We start from the raw sequence: 24,646 nt of genomic DNA, 5'->3' as shown, positions 1-24,646 counted from the left end.
AGCCAACATTGCTTCACCAAGGGCAAATTGCACCTGACAAATTTGCTGGCCTTCTACAATGGTGTTACAGCACTGATGGATAAGGGAAGAGTAAGTGACATCATCTACCTGGACTTGTGCAAAGCATGTGACACTGTCCCACACAACATCCTTGTCTCTAAATTGGAAGGACATGGATTTGACAGATGGACCAATCGGTGGATAAGGAACTGGCTGGATGGCTGCACTCAAAGAGTTGCTGTCAACAGCTCAGTGTTCAAGTGGAGACCGGTGACAAGTGGCACTCCTCATGGGTTGGTATTAGGACCAGTGCTGTTCAACTTCTTTGTCAGCGACATGGACACGGGGATTAAGTGCACCCTCAGCAAGTTTGCTGATGACACCAAGCTGTGTGGAGCAGTCAACATGCTGGAGAGATGGGATGCCACCCTGAGGAACCTGGACAGGCTTGAGAGGTGGGCCTGTGCCAACCTCATGAAGTTCAACAAGGCCAAGTGCAAGGTCCTTCAGCCTAGGTAGAGGGCAATCCCAAGCACAAACACAGGCTGGGTGGAGAATGGATTGAGAGCAGCCCTGAGGAGAAGGACTTGGGGGCGTTGGTGGATGAGAAGCTCAAGCTCAACATGAGCCGGCAATGTGCACCTGCAGCCCAGAAAGCCAACCGTATCCTGGGCTGCATGAAAAGAAATGTAGCCAGCAGGGCAAAGGAGGGCATTCTACCCCTCTCCTCCACTCTTGTGAGACCCCACCTGCAGTGCTGCGTCCAGCTTTGGAGCCCCCAACATAAGAAGGACATGGACCTGTTGGAGTGAGTCCAGAGGCAGCCACAAAGATGATCAGAGGCTGGAGCACCCCTCCTGTGAAGACAGGCTGAGAGAGCTGGGGTTGTTCAGCCTGGAGAAGAGAATGCTTTGGGGCTACTACCTTACAGTAGCCTTCCAGTACCTAAAGGGGGCCTATAGGAGAGATAGGGAGAGACTCTTTATGGGGAGTGTAGTGATAGGACAAGGGGTAACTGTTTTAAACTGGAAGAGGGGAGATTTAGATTAGATCTTAGGAAGAACTTCCTTACTGTGAGGGTGGTGAGACACTGGAAGAGGTTGCCCAGAGAAGCTGTGGCTGCTCCATCCCTGGAGGTGTTCAAGGCCAGGTTGACTGGGGCTTTGAGTAACCTGGTCTAGTGGAAGGTGTCCCTGCAGGCGGGGGGGGGGGCGAACTAAATGATTTTTAAGGTCCCTTCCAACCCAAACCACTCTGTGATTCTAAAACATGTGCATTTAAGAGAGAAGCCTCATGCCAGGCCACTGCAATATGAAGAAGGCTCACATAAGGTCCTTGGCCAGCCTAACCCTTTCTGTGTTTCAGCTGTTTTTGAGCCATCTGTTGAGAGCAGCTCTGTGCTCTAAGCATGATTTTGAATTCAGCAGAAAAAACAGGTAAGACCCTGACTGCAAATAAGAGGGTTGAATGTTACTACTTCCAGCTGTTTAAAAAGTACCTGAAAGTTTTAATTGAAATCCATAGTTAAAATAAGGCATGGCCAACAAGGTAAATACTTTGGGCATTTTGTGTTAGCAGAAAGTTTTCAGTACACTGAATTACAGGCACTTAAACCTGTGTTTTGTTTTTAGAAATTTATGATAAGCAAGCTCAGAAGACACCGAGATCAGTATGCGGTTAAACTCAACTGAAGATTACAACTTACAATCTCCATCATTTCACTCAGATAGAAATAGGGATTATGGATGTCAACTGATGTCTGGATATCTGGAAATTGTGAGGAATCAAGGAGAACCCTTGTGCCATGCACTATTTTAATACAAAGACAGATGCTGTCAATGCAAAATTACAGAGCTGACATTCTTTGCAGTATTTCCCTCTCCCTTATGTAAATTGCCTCAGTCTTCTGAGAACTCAGTATCAACCTAAGGTCATGTATCAGTTGTTAAAATAAACTAAGCCACAGAGTTCTGGTCAAAGAGGCTCTTTACACCTACAAGTACTCTTATGACTGACAGACAGTTAAAAGCCTACAGGATGAACTGCCATATTACAACATCATTATGGAATTCTTAGGACTTAGCACTTCAAAACTCTCTTTATTTTGAACACATGTCTTTTAGGGAGTCCGCTGCTGCCTGCACAGACACACTTAAACAATTTAACTTCATCGCTCACTGTTACAATAGTGCTACTTACCTTTCCACACAACTGTCCTCACTTGCATTTATTTGCTGTGCTTCTGAAAGTCTAAAAGTTCTACAGGTTGAAACACATTTACACATCTACTAGCCCTGTTGTGCCTAAGTAACAAACAGCTGAAATTACAGCAGGATATTTACGTGGCTTATGGAGTGCAGCTTCCCTGCACAATACAGAAAGAATTGTTGTCCTTAGCTCTGAATTTATGAATTTGGACAGCTGTATCATGACGTTCTTGTTCTTATACTGAAAGACTTAGGCCTCAAATGGGCATAAATTTAAGGGGGTGGGGGGGGAGTGTTAATCTTCTACTCTGATTTTATATTCCAATTTGGTAAATAGGTGTCTTTAAGCAAAACACATAACTTTAAATAATTCCAAGTATAAAAACCTTCTCTTGGTATCAAAACTCATATGTGAATGCTTTCCTGTTCGTTCCTTGTAAGAATCATTATTAGAATAAGGACAGCAAAGAAGAAGAAAACGTCAAGATTTTTCAGCAATTTAGAACAGTGTAATAGTGGAACAGTATGACAGACTGGAGAGGGTTTATCTTAATTGTCCTATTGTAGTTTCCCCAGAGAAAATTTTAGGTTGAGCCAAAAAGGCTAACAGTCCCATGTGCATTTATGCCCAAACGTAGGGAGCTCTCATGCTGAAACTATCATCACTTTGCTGCTGGACTTCATCACGCTCTATTCTGTACCAGTTATCATGTACTAGACAGAATCTCATTAAAATATTTACCTAAGAAACGAGTGGCATAGTATCAACATTGCTTGGAAAGCCATTCCTTTTTCTGGATGAAATCACAGAAAATGATAGCAGCTAATACTCTCTGATGTGGAATACTTTCACATGAACAAATAGATACAGGAGGAAGTGACGAGACAAAAAAGATAAAAACAGATTACTCTAAAAACAGGAGGAGTTTTTTTACAGAAACAGAGCTGATGGGAGGCAGATGAAAAAGGGCTATAACAGAATTATAAATAATTCTTTTTAGAGGAGGTGGATGCAGAGGTAGGAGAAATAAAACGAAATGAAAAAGAAAGGACACAGCAGTAATTGGTGTCTCTCTCAGCTAGAGAAATGACCTGTCAGGTAGGTCTGAGAGCCAGAAAGCCAGATACAACGCACGCATTCAGCACTGGAATGAGAGCTCTGCAGAGAGAGCCTCTTGATCTTCAGACATAGTTTCAGGGGTGTAATTCTGGCAGCTAACCCTTCCATCTCACTCAACCAAGACGATGTACAGAAAGCATGAAAGAAGAGAGAACAATATATAACTTTACAACCCTAACAAAACCTAGGAAGTCAAAAGATTAAAACAAACGTTCCAATCACTGCAATGTGGCCTGGGAAATTGCAGAGAGGAAAGCACGTCAGAAATACTCATGAGTTTTGTTTGAAAACCAAAAGAATGTGTGAGTTCTTATCTGCATTGTTATTCCTACCAGTCTCCTTAGTAAGTGTACAGCAACTTCACAGAGGATTCGGTTTTTTTTCTCCCTTGTTGTCTAGGCACAAACCTGAATTACCCCCTGTTGAACAAGCCTGCCAAGATATCTTATGACACCATGCAACTCCATTCTTTAGCTTCATAAGGACAATAACAAACATGGCTTACACATGGACTAAGCCATTCCTTCCTTATCATTCCCCTTTCCTTTCTTCCCCTCCCAAGACAATCTCTCCCTGGATTTATGAAAAAGGAAAATTAGATGATAATAATGCAACTGCTAATACTGCATGTTAAATTTCAATTTTATCCTGTACTCGGAGATTAGCAATTTGTTCTTCGTTGGTGATGAATTCAGAAGATTATGTGCATTCAAATACCAAGGCTGATTAGATGTGGAAAGAAATGAAATACCAGAAGTATACAGACCAAAATTTAGGAAGTCACACCACCAGATTAACAAAACATACAGACTAGATCAGAGTCTATTAATCATTAGTTAATATTATGCACCATCAAGCCTCGCAAATCTGGGCACTATTTCCACTGTAACCTCATCTGTCACTTTTCACAATGCCTCTATGTATATGGTCTGGGAAGCCCTTTATCTGGGCTTCCATGAATTTGCCTATGGCATTTTGTGAGTAGTGTTGGGACTCAAGCTCATGAATAGATGGAGTGCACAAAAGCAGCAGCAGATGCTTTTTCAGCGTTCCTGATAAGGCTGCAAGAAAGCACAGGCTGCGACAGGTGCTCTGCCACCTTAACACACGCAGTGTCCCACAAAGACACACAACCATCTCTTTTGGGCACCCAAGACAAATCTGAAATTGGGTCTAATCTTACTTCATTCCCCAAAGTGGAGCAGTACTGCCTTGCAGTGACTATGACTACTGCTAAGAAGCCGGCCTGCCATAACAGCAGTAAACAAAAAGACAGCATTCTCATTTAGTTCCTTCCTCATCTAAACAAACTGCACACAACCAAGTACATAACACAGTCCTCAACGGATCACACGACTGTGCAACAGAATAAGTAACATCTGTTCTGTTTCTTCAATCCTTTTCTGTACTCTAACCTTGCACAGAACCATACTAGGGCTACAAATAATATATTCCCAACATTCCAGTCCTGCCAGATGCTTTTTATTCTCAAATGTGAAAAGTAATAGTGATACACTAACTTTACGAACCATGTAGAAGCTTGGCATTTTCAGTGTTATGTATCTCCACACACATATACAGGGCAGTGATAGCTATGCATCTTATTATGTTAATCAGACACTTGTAAGTCAGATGTAGGCTGTCCACCAGTTTATTTCAATTGCAATCACTTCTAACTTTTTTAAAGATTTAAGGTATTTTAAAGAACTAAATCCTTACCTCTTTGAAGACAACAAAACAAATGTTTTTATGCTACTAGAGACTTAAATTCTCTATTTAAAACATATGACTATGTTTAGGCTGTTATTCCATGATCTCATAGGCAAGTTATATAGACAGTGGTCACTCTTTTAATCTATCCTAGTAATTAAAATATGTATTAATTATGTAGATGTGCCGAATTCAGGATCAAGACAAAATCTCTGTTTGTGTAGCCTTTTGAATGTGGCCTAGTGATCAGAAAATGAACCAGTATCAGAACTCAGGCACTGACTCACCACATGGTCTTCGCAAACTGATAAGGGAGGGACAAAATGTTCTGTCTCCCTGAGACTTACCACGTGCGAGATCACTCATGCTGGGAGCAGTCTCTGCATTTTGACTCTGGAGATGCTCAGTGTCCCTCTGTGACTCCTGGGATGGAGGTACTGAAGATGCTGAGGATGAGGAGGAGGAAGAGGAAGAGGCTGGTTTGGACTTGGAGTGCAGATCGTTCAACCTCAGGAGATTTTCAGGAGTCACAGTGTCTGGATTCACTGGGGTAGGATGCAGTGTGGCTGGCGTCACTGGGAAGAAGCTCTCTCTGTTGTCCTTTGTATGCTTTGGGGTTGTGGGCGTTTCTCCTGTGGACTACATAAAACAAAAAAGGCCAGGCAGAGACAGTGAGAAAATATGTGCCAGAAATTCTGCATATGCTACCTGCTTCAGTGACAACTGCAGGCAGTACAACTTTTTGTAGACAGAAAACTCACTAAAACAAATATAAAAATCAATCACTATTATAAAGAAATCTTTCTCCTTTACAGATTATTTTTCTGTTCTTTACAGTCTATTTATCAAACTAGCACTTGAACGTTTATTCATATTCACATTTACAATGCTTTATTTAACAAATCCCTCACAACATAACATACTTTTCTGAACTCCATTATTAAGCACGAATTACAAACTCTTGTGAACAGATACATTTCTTTCATTGACAAAAATCTTGACAAACCCTTGACCTGAACAAACAGATCTGCAGCACTTTAAGAGAACCTTCAAATTATTAAAAGAAATTATTCTAGTGAATGATTTGAGAAGAAATGGAGAAAGCAGAAACATGTATTTGTTTGCAAAGTAAGTCATCAGCCTAACCCCAAATCATAAATTTCCAGTACGTGCAGAACTGAGTAACATTGGCATCCAACTTGAACAATGCTCTTGTTTAAGCATTGAACAGTGGCACTAAAAGCAACGCTTTTCTCCAAAGCCAGAGCTAAGAATTTAATGCAGTGTTGTTAATTATATAGACAGAAGGTAGAAGGGTGACATAAATTCACCAAAGAAGGGAACAAAAGTACCCATAAAACGAGTATCTTCTCTATAATTTTTATCAGTGATCACATAAAGTATTCTTGTCTGTGAGGCCACAGAATGCATTTATTTCATCTCTTTACAGTCTCCATTTAATGGAAACTTATTGGACCGTAAAAGATATGGTTGAATGGAATCCTCAACTGTTTAATTGCCTGTCTCCTACCTCTACCATGAAGAAAATCTCATTTTAACCATGGTGACAGAGTATGAGTGTTTGAAATAAAGTAAAGAGTTTTGCTGTCAAATGTAAAATCAAATTGGGCCCTAACGTCCTAGATAACCAAAGATTTATTACAATGCCAGAAAAGTCATAGAATCATAGAATCTTCATGGTTAGAAAGGACCTTTGAGATCATCAAGTCCAACCAAACAACCTACAATCTCTGCCACTAGAGCATGCCCTGAAGTGACACATCTAAACATTTCTTAAATACCTCTAGGGATGGTGACTCAACCACCTCCCTGGGCAGGCTGGTCCAGTGCCTGACCACTCTTTCAGTAAAGTAATTCTTCATAATATCTAACCTAAACCTCCCCTGCTGCAACCTCGGACCATTTCCTCTGGTCCTGTCATTCACCTGGGAGAAGAGGCCAACACCCACCTCTCTGCACCCTCCTTTCAGGTAGTTGCAGAGGGCAGTGAGGTCTCCCCTCAGCCTCCTCTTCTCCAAACTACAAACATGCCCAGCTCCCTCAGCCTCTCCTCATGTGACCTGGTCTCCAGACCCCTCACTAGCCTGGTAGCTCTCCTCTGGACACGCTCCAGCACTTCAGTGTCCCTCTTGTACAGAGAATCCCAGAACTGAACACAGTACTCGAGGTGAGGCCTCACCAGTGCCGAGTACAGAGGCACCATCACTTCCCTGCTCCTGCTGGCCACGCTAATCCTGATACAAGCCAGGATGCTGTTGGCCTTCTTGGCCACCTGGGCACACTGCTGGCTCATGTTAAGCTGGCCGTCCACCAGCACCCCCAGGTCCTTTTCTGCCGGGCAGCTTTCCAGCCACTCTTCCCCAAGCCTGTAGCGTTGCTTGGGGTTGTTGTGACCGAAATGCAGGACCCAGCACTTGGCCTTATTAAACCTCATACAACTGTCCAGGTCCCTCTGTAGAGCCTTCCTACCCTCAAGCAGATCAACACTCCCACCTAGTTTGGTGTCGTCTGCAAACTGACTGAGGGTGCACTCAATCCCCTCGTCCAGATCATCGATAAAGATATTAAACAAAACTGGCCCCAAAACTGAGCCCTGAGGGACACCAATGGTGACCGGCCGCCAAGAGGATTTCACCCCATTAATCACAACTCTCTGGGCACGGCCATCCAGCCAGTTTCTTCCCCAGTGAAGAGTACACTTGTCTATGCCATGATTCGCCAGCTTCTCCAGGAGAATGCTGTGGGGGACAGTGTCAAAGGCCTTACCAAAGTCCAGATAGACAATGTCCACAGCCTTCCCTGTGTCCAGAAGGCGGGTCACATGGTCATAGAAAGAGATCAGGTTGGTTAAGCAGGACCTCCCTTTCCTAAACCCATGCTGGCTGGCCCTGATCCCTTGGCTGCCCTGCACTTGCTGTGAGAGCTCACTCAAGATGATCCTCTCCATGATCTTTCCTGGTACCGAGGTCAGGCTGACAGGCCTGTAGCTTCCCAGATCCTCCTCCCGACCCTTCTTGTAGATGGGCGTCACACACAGAGAACACAGTAAGTTTCAGAAGGAGAAATTACATATTTAAAATTCAAAGGTGGAAAGCACACAGGTACTTTTTTTTTTTTTAATAATTGGTGGAATGTATTTTTAATGTTCCTGAACTTGATTAATCAATCTCTAAAAAGCATATGATTAAAACCTGCCAGATTCTATGCTCACAGAAAAAATAGAATATACCAGCTATATTCACAACAGTTACCATATTGGATTAAAAAAGCTCTATTCTGCTTCTGATGCAAGTTCTGAAGCATCAGTTCTAAAACTAAAGGTCTCAAGATGCACACAATGGGATCACAACCTGAGGGATCCCTCAGAAGAAAGCCTTAAGCCAGAAGTGAGATCGCTAGAGGAAATGTTTTCAGCTGTGATTTAGAGGGAAAACCCTTCACACCCATGCACTTCATTAACTTACATAAAACATTATGTAGAACCTGAAATTTCTGTGCTTGTATGGCATCCAAAATTTTTTCAGCAGAAATACTAGTTAGGTATGCATTTGTTAAAAATATATCTGCACCTCAAACTGTATTTCTATAAAAACGCACAGCTATTTGCATAGCCAGAAAGAAGACATTTGGAAAGGAACTCAGGAATATTTAGATGGCACTCAGAAGAAGAACGATTGGCGAGAGAAGGAGCACCACATCACAGAGTAATTCTGGCTAGAAGGGACCTCTGGAGGTCTCTAGTCCAACTTCCTGCTCAAAGCAGAGCTGACTTCAAAGTTAGATCAGCTTACCGAGGGCCCGTGTCCAGCCCAGTTCGAAATATCTCCAAGGATGGAGATTCCACAACCTCTCTGGGCCCCTGTTCTAGAGCTTTACCACCTTTCACAGTGAACATTTTTTTCCTATCACTTCATCCAAATTTCTCTTTTGCAACTTTAATGTTTGCAACTTTAAATGGCGTCCCTCATCTAGTTCTTTCCTCTTTGCTGAAGATAGCAATTCCATACCCCCACCCTCAATTAGTCCTCTCTCCAGGATGAAGCAATACAGCTCCCTATGACTTCATTGCCGTAAAGGCATACCGTTGACCCGTGTTCAACCTCTTGTCCAGGACTCCAAATCTTTTTTGGCAGAGCCGTTCCCCAGCCAGTTATGTTACAGAGGGGTCATTCTGCTGCAGGTACAGGACTTTCTCTTTGTTGAACCTTCAGATGGTTCCTGATCAATGCAATCAGTCAATGCAATCCTCCAGGCTACTGAAGTTGCTTTGAACAGTAGCCCCGCTCTCCAGCATACTGACCATGCCCTCCAAGCTGGTGGTGTCACTCAAACTCACCAAGGGTTCACTCCATCCCATCATCCAAGGCGTTAGAGAGGGTGATGGCCTGGTATAAGTCTCTAAGGAATGCCACTGGGAACCAGCTGCCAGATAGAATCGCAGTGGTTGGCCACAACGCATTTAACTAGGCATGGAGGCAGTGCCAAACATGGAAAAGAGGGAGGTTTTCTTATAAGCAGATGATCAAGCACACAGAGAGAAAAAGGTTGAGACTGAAACAATCCTTAGTGGTATACATAGACAGAACCAAATTCAAATTTAATTTCTCTCAAAATGAAGATGCCGTATCAGGGACAAGAAAAATAAATCAATTTTTAGTTTGAATTGGCTCTTCCAGGTGAAGTTGTGGTTTACGTAACCTGCCTCATAAAGAGAGTGACAATTTATTTGTGCAAAAGAATAAAGCTGAAAGTAACATCATGTTTCTGTCTCAGTAAAACCATGACTAAAAATTCTAATGTGTAGTCAAAAAGTGCAGCCTTATACCAAAGTATGGCAATCAAAGAAGATTTTTGTATTTGTGGCTTTAAAGGGAGCTTTCTAGATGTGACCTGGTGAAGAGTTGTCTAAGGCTCCTACAAATAGACACGTTCTTTTCAACCCAATGAAACAGAGAGATCTTTAAAGGAGAAAAAAGCCTCTCAATGACTTCATTTTCTCAAAAGAGGGGGTGGGTAGAAGAAAAAGCAAGAGAAAGCTATCTTTAAAATAAGAGCCAAAGTATTAAAAAACCACACTGTTGGCTACTGTGTATTCTGCCACTCACATGGCACCAAGAAAAGGGATTTAAACCTGCTTCATATGCTTTACTGGACACAGAAACTGAAGAAAACCCAAAAGCCATAAGCACAAAACTAAGAGAAGCACCACCATGAGGCGTGCACACATTCTTGCCTCTACAATATTTAGGTTTTAGTGTAAGGGCAAGAGTTCCAGCACCTCTGACCAGTAAGCGAAGCTATTCACAACACCCAGGTCAGGGCAACGTCACTAACTCTACTGCTCAAGACTTACAGGGCCACATTTCATCATCCTGCAGGTGACTGCTGCCAGGAAATCAGTATACTTTGTAACACCACATTTGAGAGATAAACACAGAAAACACTCATTACAGGAAGCATTTATTCTACTTCTGTAGAATAAATGTTCATTTATTTCTACTGCCACACCAGCAGTAAGGCACAATAAAGATTATTTTCCACAAATATATAGTGGGAAACTGAGAAGCAGTGATAATCCTTTACTAGTGTTTTATGTGGTTTCCCATTAGGAGATTTTTTTTTTTTTTTTTAGTTTTTTACTTTGTTGTGGCACGAAGTCAGAACTACAGAAATTCTCCTTGCCCTGTGCCCCATCCACCTCACCGTGCTGAGCGGCTCTATTACCACCACTGCATTTGAAAAACAGTAGCTATATTACAAAGTGGCTTTAGTCACCAACAGGAAATTAATCTTTTCTTACATTGATGAGGATGCTATTTGTTGAACAAGTGCACACAACTGAATGAAGATGAAAACGTGGGTATCTGCCTTCTTCACATCTTTCATTGTAACTGCAGGTTCATCTAGTCAAGATCGGATTTTCTTCTGGACTTTTAAAATCAAAATGAGGCATTGAAGAGAACAGCGTGCAGTACGACTTTTGTCTTGACTGTGCCATCAAAGTGGATGGAAGAAACATTTAACGCTTATTAATATCCTAATGACACGTCAGAGACGGTGAGAAAAAACAGTCCATGACTTCCATAAATACCTGCCATCTTATTTGCTCTTCTTTAAAATACTTATTAAAAATGTTCTTTGTTATGAAGTCTGTATAAAGCCAAAATTTAAATGAATAATAGCATGCATGTTTGGGTGAACTGTGATTATTTCTGACTTACACAGGGGTCCAAATCAGTTTCTTCATCTGCTAAAACCTTGACTATTTCAGCATACTCCTCAAAGGGATGTAGTAAAGAAAATGCAGAAAAGCCAGCACTGGCACAGCCTTGCACCAAGAAAAGTAGCGTCAAAAGTGCAGAAGTTTTTCACAGATGTTAGTGGAAAAAAATAGCTCCCTATAGTTTCCCAGTTGAGGCACTTCAGTAATAAGACAAGAGCAGCAGGAAAAAGAAATTGAGCATTAAGATAAAATATCAGAAAATTATACTTCCTGGACTATCTGCAAGGTTGTAAGCCAGAAAACCTGTCCAAGGGTTTATTTTTACTTTATTTATTGTTGTTTTCAAAACATATTTTGAAAAACAAAGAAATCCTACAGGAACCTTACTGATACTACTTCTGGAATGGCTCACTGCTCTGGGGCTGTGGGAAAAAGTAACGATCAACTGTTCCATAGAAAGGGAAAGTGACGGTCTTCCCAACAGAATTTTCCTAATGAAAGATGCTGGCACTGCAACTCTTACATAACATTTTTTTTTTTTTTTTTAAGTTATTCCCATGTTTGAGTTTAGCACGCAGTGCTCTGAATCCACCTACAAAAAGAGGTGCGCCCTTTTAAAGGACTACCAGTGCATCACAACAAAGCCTAAAAGCTGTCACACAAACTGGCTGAACACTATGCCGGCCACGTTCCCCAGTATTACCGCTCCAATTTCTGTTCAATATTGTGTTTTAATTAAACTAAGCCTATTCATAATTTTTCCTCTCCATTTCTCTGCAGCAATAATTGAAAGAAATCTCCTTTGGAAGTCGTCTTCAAGGTACATTCGTACTAGCAGCAATATCCATGATCCAGACTCTGAAGAACTTTATATTTTGTAAGATTACAGTTTTATATGATTGAACTGCGCTCTAGCCTAACAGAATCCTCCATTTACACAAATGCATGCAGAAGCTTCATGGCCTGGTCTATACAGGCAGCCATATTCCAGCAATGCTTCCATATACAAAAACGTCATTATTGGGCCAAGAGAGGTAAGGCAGTGCGATGAAAAACACTGACAGACAAAGTAAAAGATAAAAAGTGACTTTTCTTTCCTTCGTGTTCACTTAATGATTGCTTTCTGCAGGAGACAGAAGGAGGAGAGCTGTTAATTATATCAAGAATACACCTCCAGGATAGAGTGAGAGAGGGATGCCATGGCAACTGGCAAATGCAATAGTGAACAAAATGGTCACCCTTTGGTAGGAGTGAGACCATGAAAGAGCTTGTCCTTTTGTCCCTCCTATCCCCACCTCCTCCTTCCCCCTCCCTTTCTTGTCATCTTTGCTGCATTAATAAAGCATACAGATAACTCAGGAAAAACAACTTTCTCTGTAAGCAGTCTCTGACGTCTTGATGTGCAGGAAGAAAAGCTGAAAATTAGCAGCGTGTGGGTGGAACAAAAAGGGAGGGGAAAACACATGAGGTAGAACTAGAGATGATTATTTTCTAATTATTTAATATTTTACTTATCTACTCCCCTTTATGGAAGGCTTTTAGCTGTTTCTTGAAGAGAACAGCTCAGTGATTTGTTGTTTTGTGGGTTGTTTTGTTTTGGTTTTTTATTTAAAGTGAGAATTCAAGAAGAAAATGCTCTAGACATTCGAGGCACTTCAAACAAGTCACTCGAGTTTTCTCCTTGAAGAAAAAAGCCTAAAAGATTGTGTCATTGCAGTGCTGACTGCATTCCACAGCAGAAGAGGGAAAATCCACTGAAGTGCCCTCTAGCTTCAGTCACAGAAGTCAATTTTTCCTGTTCCAAATAAAATACCACACTCACCAAAAGGTCCAACATAGAGATTGTAACATCACTAGACTGATGCTCCAGAGTTAATCTGAGCACTTTTGAGGTTGCATGCAGTTCCAGCTGCAGTCCCCACACAGCGAGTCCATCACCTACCATCCTCTCAAACTCTCCAGTATGAGGCTGGGGTGTAAGACTGGGAAGCATTAAACACTGGTGAAAGGAGAAAACTAGACCTCAGTTACCTGTTTCGTAACTAGAGAAGGGCAGGAACTGCAGCACTAAAACACTGCCTTTCCTCAACAAATATTGCTTTTATATCACAGAAGCAGCAAAACTTTATAAAAACCAGGGATCACGCTGGCAGCCCGCCAGGAGCCTGAAAGGCACAGCTGATTTGCATAACCTGATTGTGCCTTTGTGTTTATAATAAAATTCACTTGTTTTGATTCTGGTGGCAGCTTCTTCATGAAGCATCATGTTTAATTAGATCTGACACTGAAAGCTGCTGAAGAGTTTTGACTGCAAGGTTTAGAAAGGGAAACAAGAAGAGCACTCGGAGTTTGGCATCAGCCAGTGGGAGAACGTGGTCATGGATGTGAGAGTTTGGAAGAGGTGAGTGAAGCTGAGGGTGGAAGGGAGGATTGGATCAGTCAGAATGGCATGGGGAGAGCTCCAGGTTTGGCAGCCGGAGCAGGAAAGGATGGTTGAAATTTTCTTTTCCCTCCCTCCCTCTTCAGGGATGGAGTTGGTCCCAGAGCAAGGATTTTTTTGGCTAAGGCAGCAGTGAGTCTTAAATAACTCAACAATGTTGAAATAGTCCCTTCTCATGACATTTAGATGATATACTATACCATGAGGAGCCAATAGAAATTTCAGCTGCTACATCACTACCCATTACCAGGGCTATCTTGCATACAGTCCCATATTCTCAAGGGTCTCAACACAGGAGCAGAGACTTAGTGGCATTTTGGAACTTCGCCTTTGAACACTCTTGTATTTTTAGAGATGTTAAATCCAGCCCTCTGTGCAATGTTGATGTCTGCAATGTTTTAAGCTATTTGTTTTATATAAATTCAGTTCTCAGGATTGGCGATACACAGTATAGCTTAACACACAAAGTTTTGCCTGTCCTCTTTAGGCTACCTGTCGTGACAGTTTCAACACTCACAAAAGCTGCAATTTTAGTATTAAGTCCACAGTAATAAAAACACCTTTTCAAATTGCAAGAAAAAAAAAAAAAAGACAGATGTGTTCTTAGACTGAAGTATCTCCACATGCATTAATAGAACATTCTGTGTACTACGAAGCTGTATCCTAGCTTGTGCTGCAATAGCTTTCCCATGCTGACACGTCCTTAACAGTATCACAGACATCATCATTACATATAAAACGACGAATTTAATATGACCAATTTTAGGCAGTCAGTGGAATGGCTTATTAGAAATTCTCTAATTATCTAGAAACCTCACAAACTGGTTTCTGCCAGCACGTCCTCTCCTTGGTCCTTAGGACCACACATTTAAGTATAATGCTATGTCAAAGTCAAACTAGTCTGCCTCTTAATCTTTCATTCTCCCTCAACAAGGCCTCCTTGGTATTCCATTTCCAGGGCCCATTAATTTCACGTGAAAATCATAGTTGGCAAGACTAAAAATATATCTTATAACTCAGAGCAATAGCTGACTGCTTTCAGGATCTCTGCAAATCTTTTTGATAACATTCTCAGACTGAGAAAATCAAAGAAAAGAACAAGCATCCTTCAAAATGCCGCTTGACCACAAAATGAATTAATCTCTAGTGTAACTTTAGTAACTTATCTACTAATGACACAGTGACCACTACAGGATAGCAGTTTCAGCCTATTTGATACGTGTATTTTAAAAGTCTTGCTCACAATTAAGAACTTAAATGGAAAACAACAAAAAAAGGAATGATTTCAGCTCCCCCTCTTCTCCAGCCCGGTGTGCTGCACGGCCACACAAGTACCTGTGCCAGCACAGCGGAACATATACCACGGCACAGGAAGGAGCAGCCACCAAGGAAGCAGGCTTACTTCTTCTAGCAGCTGTTCTTACTTTAAAGTGCTGGTTTAACCATGCTGTGTTCTTACACTATGACTCACTATCATGTCTTCTACAGGATGTTACTTGAAACAACAACAACAAAATTCAGAAAACTCCAGCACCATCACAATTCCTAAGTTCAACCTGAACTACTTACTTTCTTCCCTCAGTTACCAAAAGCCTATCAGATGAGATGGCTAATGCTCTCCCACCTTCTCCAATTGCAGGACTACTCCATGACTTTAAACACTAGCATAAGCAATTAAATGTCTTTGTAGTGATGACCCCACTCCTGATGGGTCATTACTGGTGCTCATACACACTTCTTCGGAAGCTGCCATAGTCTGAACTAAATTTAAGTGGTCTCTGGAATTTTAGTCTCTTATTCTTAAAAACAGTGCATTAGGCTAAGGGGTCAATAGGCAACACTAGAAAGTGTGAATATTTGGGAAGATATTTTGTTAAATCCTCATCTTACATTAGGTTAGTCCTTACATTAGCCCTATGATCAACTCAGCAACTTCTACAAGAACAGTTAAGTATGCAACAAGCAGCAAAACAAAATTCTCTGAAGGGCTGATGATTATATTGTTGTAACAGATAAAATGGTATTTATTTTCAAAGTGTTTGCTGGGCAATCTTCTGTAATACTGAAAACTGATCAGGCAATATCGCCCTTGTCCTCTTAACTCTGAGGATATGATAAGAAACAACAGTATTAATATGAGTGTTTAAGAATGTTGCATCACCACTCTAGATTTTGAGCTAAAATGTGTTGAATTTGACAAATACATCACTTTTAAAAATTATTACTATTATCATCATTATTATTACTATTATTTTGGAATACTGAAAGAAATCTCCCAGCAACTGATATTGAATACATTTTTATATCAATTACTGGAGTCTCCTCCATTGATGCTACTCTGTTCCCATACACCATAAAGGATTTTCCTTTTCATTAAAAACAAAAAAAAAGGCACATGTTTTAGTCTTCCCACCTCCCATTTCACTTTCACATTAGATGGTGTTACAAGCTCAGACTGTACTTCATCATTATGGTTTAACATGAAATACTTATTACAGTAACACTGAACCTAGCCTAATACAAACACCGCACAAATCATTCATAAAGTAAAATCTTTTTCTGCCTTCTTCAAAGCTGGGAGCCAACCTTTCCAAGCCACTTCCCCATGCATTTAGCTGACTTTGTAGAAGACTACGCTAGAGTCTCGTTGGCTCGATACATGTTAACATTGCAGTCATGAGGACTACAGAGAATTTCTGAAATCAAGTGAAGGGGTCACAGTATTACTAAGCTTTTAAAAGATCAGATCTCATCACAAAAGCGTAATAACCCACTTTGTCAAATTCCGTTTACTGATTGCTGTATTGTTTCCTGCTTAAGCCTGAAGAGGCATATAATAAGATTTCAACGGAATTGTTAAATATTTAGGTTAAAAACTCTGACTGGTCTGGAAGAAAGTTGGAAACTCATAATTCATATAATTCCTAATTTTAGTAACAAGTGAAAACTTTCATAAAGAAACCATACACTGCCTGGAACTGTAAAATACAACAGCAGCAAAGAAAGACATACATCAAGGTGGGGTTTGTGTTCACTTTTGGTTTTTTAACCGTCAATTTCCTGGGACAAGCGACTGAAGAACCACAGAGCCCTGTGAACCTACTCAAACTATCCAGTAACAAAGCACTTCTCTGGGCTGCGGCAGCTCTATGCATGACATCATTTGTTTACAGAAGGCACGTACTTGCCAAATTTAAACAAAACAGGATTCAGTCTGTTGAAAACAGACAGATGTCTACAAGAGTGGCCATTCCTGTGTCTCCACACTAATTCATAGTGTTATACTAGCAGTAGGGCAGCTTCACACAGCTTACAAGATCCTGCTAGAAACAGACGAAAATGAGACTGCAGTATGTAAAAATCTCATTAGCTGGGACCGCTTCCTAAAAGGGAATGCTACAGGCTTCAAAGTGCTGCACATTAAGAGGTATGGTTTATTTCAAGTGATTCAACAGGAAATCTCATCCCTTCCAGTGCAGTCAAATACTAGCTCACCTATCGCATCTACTTTCAGAATTAGTTTGTATGCAGGTTTTTCACCATTCTAACGTTCTGCCACCCGCCTGAGCAACTGTTGACTTTGCTGGAAGAGCTGGCATAGCAATTGCATACCCAGAATCTTCACAAAAGCCCAGCAAGGAACTTGGCTGATACATGCGAGTTTGTCTAGTAGTTTTTGAAAAGGTGAGTACATCCAAAAAGCAAACTCCAACACTACCTTTTAAAGAAGCTTATTAGCAAATTATTTTTATTTTGAAGTCATAAATCACTGTGTGATGACTCCTGCTTTTTCCCCCCAAGATGAAGTAAAAAAGTCTTAACATGCTGAGCCAAGATTTCTTTATCAAAAAAAAATATTAATATCTTAAATACCAGACTATGAGCAAAGAAACACTTCCACTAGAATACCCCTCTTGACATTTCTGTTCATTTCTACAGTTCAATGGAAAAATGTTACTGACTTCCTGAGGGGCACAAATTGGAGAAAGTTACTTCCATCAAAATCTAATAAAGAAAAACTCCCTTTACTCTTACATCCTCTCCTGTTACTCTGCTAGGAGACGCACTGTACAAAGGCACATTTTGACTAGATGCACTGTTAGATAACTTTAATCTCAGTATTAATGACTGGAAACCTTTATGGATACTCAAGACTCAGACTTTTTATGCAGCACATGAAAAAATAGGTTGGCGTGCCTCCAGACAACTAAAACTAACACCATTTCAGGAAGAAATTAAGCATGAAGATAATCTCATCTAGAACAAATGCTGTATAACAGAGTTTGTCCTCAGGTTTTGAACCTCCCCCACCCTCCTGGACAAGGCAACAATCACCAGTAAAGCAATATTCATTGAAAGGAGATGAGAACAAGTATCCATATTTTCAAGAGAATAGTGCATGAAAACACAAGGTTCAGACTCCATTGGAAGGCACATCTCTCAAACGGAAACAAAAAAATATCTGGAAACTTTCACAAAAGACACAGAAATATCTGTTTTGCCTGCAGCTGCAGAGTAGACAGCACTAAACCTTGTTACAGAAGTTGACCTACAGCCTCAATTTTCTTCAGCTCCACTAGGCAGAAAAACCTAAAAGGAAGACCTCTTAACTCTATGTAATACAGACGATTCACCTTCTAAGTTTTTCTGCCTATTAACCAGCATCTCCAACACGATTGCGCTTCAGTTCTGAGAAGCATTTCTCATGTACATTAACACAGTGAAGGGAGGACAAGGCGATGTGCATTATTTGAGGTTAGGTTGAAAAGATCTAAAGAACCGAGGCAGCATTCTGGTGATAGGTACTGGATTTGCTTCAGAAACTAGAAGAATTATCTGGAGGTTTAAGAAATGCACTTATTTTGAAAAAAAAGATAAATATTGTCTTAATGTGAAAAGGATTCCAATACCTAACTTGCTAACATCAGAGATGTACCTCCCCAGAAGCTTATGTTTTTGCAAAGCAAGAGATGGCTGTATTTTACAGAAGAAAAGTCTCATCCAAATATGGAGGAAGAAGAGGAGTTCTGGAAGGCTTTTACTGTCCTTCCATTTTTATGACAATTAGCACCTAGGCAAAGGGAAAGAATCAAGTGATGGAGAAGTGGGCAACTCTCCCCCCTGTAACCATAATACTTTTTTTCTGGTAACTGGCAAGTTGGAATGCAGTGTGTGGGTATCTCTAGACTAGTCATAGCATCTACCCCTCCTTGTACACTTCTACTGGGTAAGACACATGATGAGAAGATGAAGTTACAGGAGATGATGCATGCCAGTACTGGTGGGTAAAAGCTCTAGCAAGGTCTTGCAGCCTGTTGTCGCAGTGGAGGTGGGAGATGATGACCTGTGTGCTAGCAAAGACATGAGGAGTAGTGATACGTTGGCAACTGCAGAAATGTCTGAGCACGGACAGGTGGGAATAAGGGCTTGTACCCCCAATAAAGTGGCAAGGCAATTAGCCCAGCTGAAGTGCATCTACACAAATGCACGCAGCATGGACAACAAACAGGAAGAGTTGGAGGCCACTGTACAGCAGGGAAACTATGATATAGTTGCCATCACAGAAATGTGGTGGGAAGACACGCGCAACTGGAGTGCGGTGATTGACGGCTACCAACTCTTCAGAAGGGATAGTCAAGGAAGGTGAGGTGGTGGGTGGCCATCTATGTCAGGGGCTGTTTTGAATACCAAGAACTTAACAATGTGCATGATGACATTGTTGAGTGTTTATGGATAAGAATCAAGGGGAAGGGCAATAAGCCAGACATCGTGGTGGGAGTTTGTTACAGACCCCCCCAAAGGGGGCCTATGGATGTAGAAGCCAATGAAATATTCTATAAGCAGCTGGCAGAGGTCTCGCGATCGCTCACCCTTGTTCTTGTGGGGGACTTCAACTTACCAGACGTCTGCTGGAAATATAACACAACAGAGAGGGAACGGTCCCGGAAGTTCCTGGAGTGTGTGGAAGACAACTTCCTAACACAGCTGGTGAGGGAGCCAACTAGGGAAAGTGCCCTACTGGACCTGCTGCTTGTTAACAAAGAAGGTCTTGTAGAGGATGTAAAGATTGGAGGTCATCTTGGGTGGAGTGATCATGAAATGACAGAATTTTCGATTCTTGGTGAAGCAAGGCGGGGAGCCAGCAGAACTGCCACCTTAGATTTCCGAAGGGCGAACTTTGGCCTGTTAGGAGCATGGTTGAGAGTGTCCCTCGGGGGGTAGTCCCGAAGGGCAAAGGTGCCCAGGAAGGCTGGTCTTACTTCAAGGAGGAACTCTTAAAAGCTCAGGAGAAGGCCATCCCCAAGTCCCAAAAAACGAGCAGACAGGGAAGTAGACCAGCCTGGCTAAATAGAGAGCTTTGGCTCGACCTCAGGAAAAAAAGGAAAGTTTATGATCTTTGGAAAAGGGAGTTGGCTACTTATGAAAAATACCAAGATGTAGTGAAGCTATGCAGGGCGAAAATTAGAAGGGCCAAAGCTCACATAGAACTCATCTTGGTCACCACGGTTAAAGATAACAAGAAGAGGTTCTTTCACTATATCAATAGAAAAAGGAAGACTAGGGAAAATGTAGGCCCACTAACGAATGAGATGGGCGCCCTAGTGGTGGACGACACAGAGAAGGCAGAGCTACTGAATGCCTTCTTTGCTTCAGTCTTTACTGCTAAAGCTGTCCCTCATGAATCCCAGGCCCTGGAGGCAATGGGGAAGGTCTGGAGATACGAAGAGTTTTCCCCAGTAGAGGAAGATCAGGTTAGAGACCACTTGGCCAAACTGGACATCCATAAGTCCACAGGCCCTGACGAAATGCACCCACAAGTGCTGAGAGAGCTGGTAGATGTTATTGCTTGGCCACTCTCCATCATCTTTGAAACATCATGGAGAACAGGAGAGGTGCCTGAGGACTGGAGGAAGGCGAATATCACTCCAGTCTTCAAAAAGGGCAAGAAGGAGGACCCAGGGAACTAGAGAGCGGTTAGTCGCACCTCCGTCCCTGGGAAGGTAATGGAGTGACTCATTCTGGATGTCATATCCAAGCACGTTCAGGAGCAGGAAGTTATTGGAAGCGGTCAACATGGATTCACCAAGGGTAAATCATGCTTGACCAACCTCATAGCCTTCTATGATGTTGTAACTGGTTGGCTGGATGAGGGCAGAGCAGCAGATGTCATCTGCCTTGACTTCAGCAAGGCTTTTGACACTGTCTCTCATAACATCCTCCTTAGGAAACTGAGGAAGTGTGGACTAGACAAGGGGACAGTGAGGTGGATTGAGAGCTGGCTGCGTGACAGGACTCAGAGGGTTGTGATTAATGGAGCAGGGTTGAGTTGGAGGCCTATAACCAGTGGTGACCCCCAGGGGTCAATACTTGGACCAGTATCATTTAATGTATTCATCAATGATCTGGACAAGGGGACTGAGTGTATCCTCAGCAAGTTCGCTGATGATACCAAACTGGGTGGGGTGGCTGACACCCCAGAGGGCCGTGCTGCCACCCTGCGTGACTTATACAGGCTAGAGGGCTGGGCAGAGAAGAACCTAATGAGGTTCAACAAGGACAAGTGTAGGGTCCTGCACCTGGGGAGGAAGAATGACAGGCACCAATATAGGTTAGGGGCAGACCTGCTGGAAAGCAGCTCTGAAGAAAAGGATCTGGGGGTCTTGGATACAGTAAACTATCCATGAGCAAGCAATGTGCCCTTGTTGGCAAGAAGGCCAACGGAATTCTGGGCTGCATAGGGAAGAGTGTGGCCAGCAGGTCAAGGGAGGTCATTCTCCCCCTCTACTCTGCACTGGTGAGGCCACGACTGGAATACTGTGTCCAGTTCTGGGCTTCCCAGTTCAAGAGAGACAGGGAACTACCGGAGAAAGTCCAGTGTAGGGCAACAAAGATGCCTGAGGGACTGGAGCATCTCCCTTATGAGGAAAGGCTGAGAGAGCTGGGACTCTGTACCCTGGAGAAGAGAAGGCTGAGGGGAGACCTTATTAATGTTGACAAGTATCTAAAGGGTGGGTTTAAGGAGGATGGAGCCAGACTCTTTTCAGTGGTTCCCAGTAACAGGACACAGGCACAAGCTGGAACATAGGAAGTTCCGATCAAATTTGAGAAAAAACTTCTTTATGGTGAGGGTGACAGAGCACTGGAACAGGCTGCCCAGGGAGGTTGTGGAGTCCCCTTCTCTGGAGACTTTCAAGACACGCCTGGATGCAGTCCTGAGTAATGTGCTCTGGGCAATCCTGCTTTAGCAGGGCAGTTGGACTAGATCTCTAGAGGTCCCTTCCAACTCTGAAAATTCCGTGATTCTGTGATAGGAAGATGAAATAATAGGAGAAGAGATACTTGAGGGACAGAGGAGACAGACTGTAGAAAACGAGAATAAAATTCTGCAACTCAAATAAAGTTTGTTCAAGACACTTTTGAAAGAGCTCTACTGTAAATCAGTACTGAAGGCAATTCAACATATTCTTACAGTTATCTACCTTTCTTGTGTAGAAAAACTTCGAGATGCTTCCTGTTTTACGTACGTAAGCACGATACAGATCACCACTTGTGAAACACTCAAAGACAACTGAAAGTTTCTAAGCTGCACTCCGACAGATTTTTTTCGATTATTTTTAGACAAATACTATTTTAATTACTTTTTGAGCACTAGCAATCGCTAACACAGACTACATTTTCATAGCATAAAACACGCAGAAAGCCCCAAGCGTATTAAAATACGAACTAGGAATATAGATTTTTCTTCAAAATGTATTTTATCTTCCAGACAAAGTCTGTGGAGTAACTGCTTCATTGCGTGCTGGTGGCAAAAATTATGGAAAGTACAAAACTATAAATACTTTGGGGCTTTCAAATGATGGTTTGCTGGCAAAATGAATGACCACTAAAGACATCATTCATCCAGTTTTCTTCTTGGCTTTGATTTCACATTAAGGACTGATAAATAACCATCTCTTTAAAGCTCTATAACTGTTTGCTGGATAAACCCAGAAACTACAAGCTAAAAACAAAGGGAGTAATATAACAGAGTTAAAATCAGATTCTCAACCATGCAAGTTGAAAGAAAAGATATTTGGTACCTCTGGAGCAAAGTGCAACGTTAGCCAGGGAAGAGCTGATGAGCTTGTTAGCTCTTAAGGATCAGAAAGAAGTAATTACTATCCATGAAATGCTAAGGAATGATGTGGACATTAAGAAATTTCAATTTGAAGATTGTTTGGCATCTCCCCAAAAGCTACTGGGCACGCAAACTGTTCTTCAAGCCTGACATAAACAGTAGCAATGACCCTAACAAAAGGGATGTGCTCCCTACACTAATGTGGCCCCACTTATCTTAGATGATAACAATACAAGGGAAGCAGATATTTCTAATTGCCACAAACACTCAACGACAGACTTGATTGTACACACTAAGTAATAAAAGCTTGTTACAAGCAGCCAGGGACTTCACAGAGCTTACCTGTTTCTGTGCTGATGCTCCCATATGAACCTGGCAAAACTTGACCGCCTGTTCAAGTGCTACTTCTTCATCCACCTGAACACAAAATCACAACTAATGAAGTCGTAATTACTCAGTTCATCTATAAATCCAATTAAATTCAGATGAAACGGGGATGTAGGGCATGGGAGTAAGGGGGAGAAGCAGCACTCCTGTGGCAGAACAGTGACCTTAAGTTATCGAGAAGTATATATTCAAAGATACACAACTCTCTCAATTCAAACTAACATTTAGCATGAACAAATCCCGCCTAATTGGCATTATAGTTCTTAACTGATTTCAGAAATTTAGTTCCAAAACATGAAGGGTCCTACTCCCCCCCCCTCAGTGGTCTTGTCAAGAAAGTGGTTCTTTGGGAGACATTTATCTCCCCAGCTTTTGAACAGGAATAGGGACATTTCTATACTGCTTGGTTTGGCAATTATTGTTACTCTATAATCACGTCTGAGGTCACATAGAGAAATTATAATTAATGATTAATTTTACCTGTTTAATCAGCATGTATGTTTCAGACATGATCTTCTCTATTTTACCCAGGTCATAGGCCATGACTTTCTGACCTTGCTGCCACACTCGATAAGCATCAAGCAGAAGTGTTTTCCCAGACTCCACATCCTCAAGTAATTTCCTCTTTCTGCTTGATCTCTGGACAGGTTCTTCTATAGATACTGCTTGAACTATTCCTTTAGCTGCCTGCTGCTGATGTTTTGAGCTGATACTTAGCTCTTCCAAAGAAAGTTCAGGAGTCCGGCTCTCTGGAGCTCTCTCCTTTGAGTTCCTCCCAGACTGAAGACGGTCTGGCTCACTGCGTTTACATGAAGAATCAATTTTTTCAGGGTCATTGGAATATCCATCAAGATCCATAGGCTCAACTGAGCCAGGCCTAGGGAGTTCTTTAATTTCCTTGTCATTCTTGTCCTCTTGTTCCAATATGTCCATAGCATTGGGAATTTGTCCCTGGGTCACTTCCTTTACTCCATTTTCAGTACCATGTACCACTCCATCTGATAAAACCGGCTTTTTGGGAAGGACATCTTTCCCCTCTTCAGCACTAGTTTTATTAGAGACGTCTGTTGTCATCCTTCCTGAAGCAAGGTTAGAAGACTTGGAACTCTGATCTTCTGAAACCTTAATAAAAGAAGTTATTCTTCTGCGTTATTATTGAAATCAGAAACCATTTGAGCACAGCTGTGACTACCATGAATATTGACAATGAGTCGATACCTTTACATTACTGCCTCTGCTGAAGAAAATGTATTTATTTCATGTTCATTCTTGTTTGTTCCTGAATATTAATTAAACCAAGCCACAAGTCTTACAATTAAAGTATTTTAATCAGTGAAAACACCACAGAGAAATCAACAGCACAGGCTGAACCAAAGCTGCAATGTTAATTTTTTTTCCCCCGCTACTTCAGTCTATACTA

The 24,646-nt window shown here is 41.8% G+C and overlaps 1 protein-coding gene across 7 annotated transcripts in view; it reads right to left on the bottom strand.

Annotated features, from left to right (window-relative positions):
• CABIN1 (calcineurin binding protein 1) overlaps positions 1 to 24,646 on the bottom strand; it is a 129,949-nt gene that overhangs the window by 20,433 nt on the left and 84,870 nt on the right. For all 7 annotated transcript variants that reach the window (XR_008469086.1, XM_054219137.1, XM_054219133.1 and 4 more), the window contains 3 exons: positions 23,707 to 24,348; positions 23,182 to 23,256; positions 5,385 to 5,676 (listed from right to left, as the gene is read on the bottom strand). Coding sequence is in view for 6 of the 7 variants with exons in the window: in XM_054219137.1 (XP_054075112.1) it covers positions 5,385 to 5,676; positions 23,182 to 23,256; positions 23,707 to 24,348 (1,009 nt within the window). In the remaining variant the exon portion in view is untranslated. The remainder of the gene's footprint in view (positions 1 to 5,384; positions 5,677 to 23,181; positions 23,257 to 23,706; positions 24,349 to 24,646) is intronic.

Source organism: Rissa tridactyla, chromosome 13 (assembly GCF_028500815.1).
Source record: "Rissa tridactyla isolate bRisTri1 chromosome 13, bRisTri1.patW.cur.20221130, whole genome shotgun sequence".
NCBI lineage: Eukaryota > Metazoa > Chordata > Aves > Charadriiformes > Laridae > Rissa > Rissa tridactyla.
The sequence above is the reverse complement of the archived record's forward strand: the minus strand, read 5'-3'. Positions and strand labels throughout refer to the sequence as shown.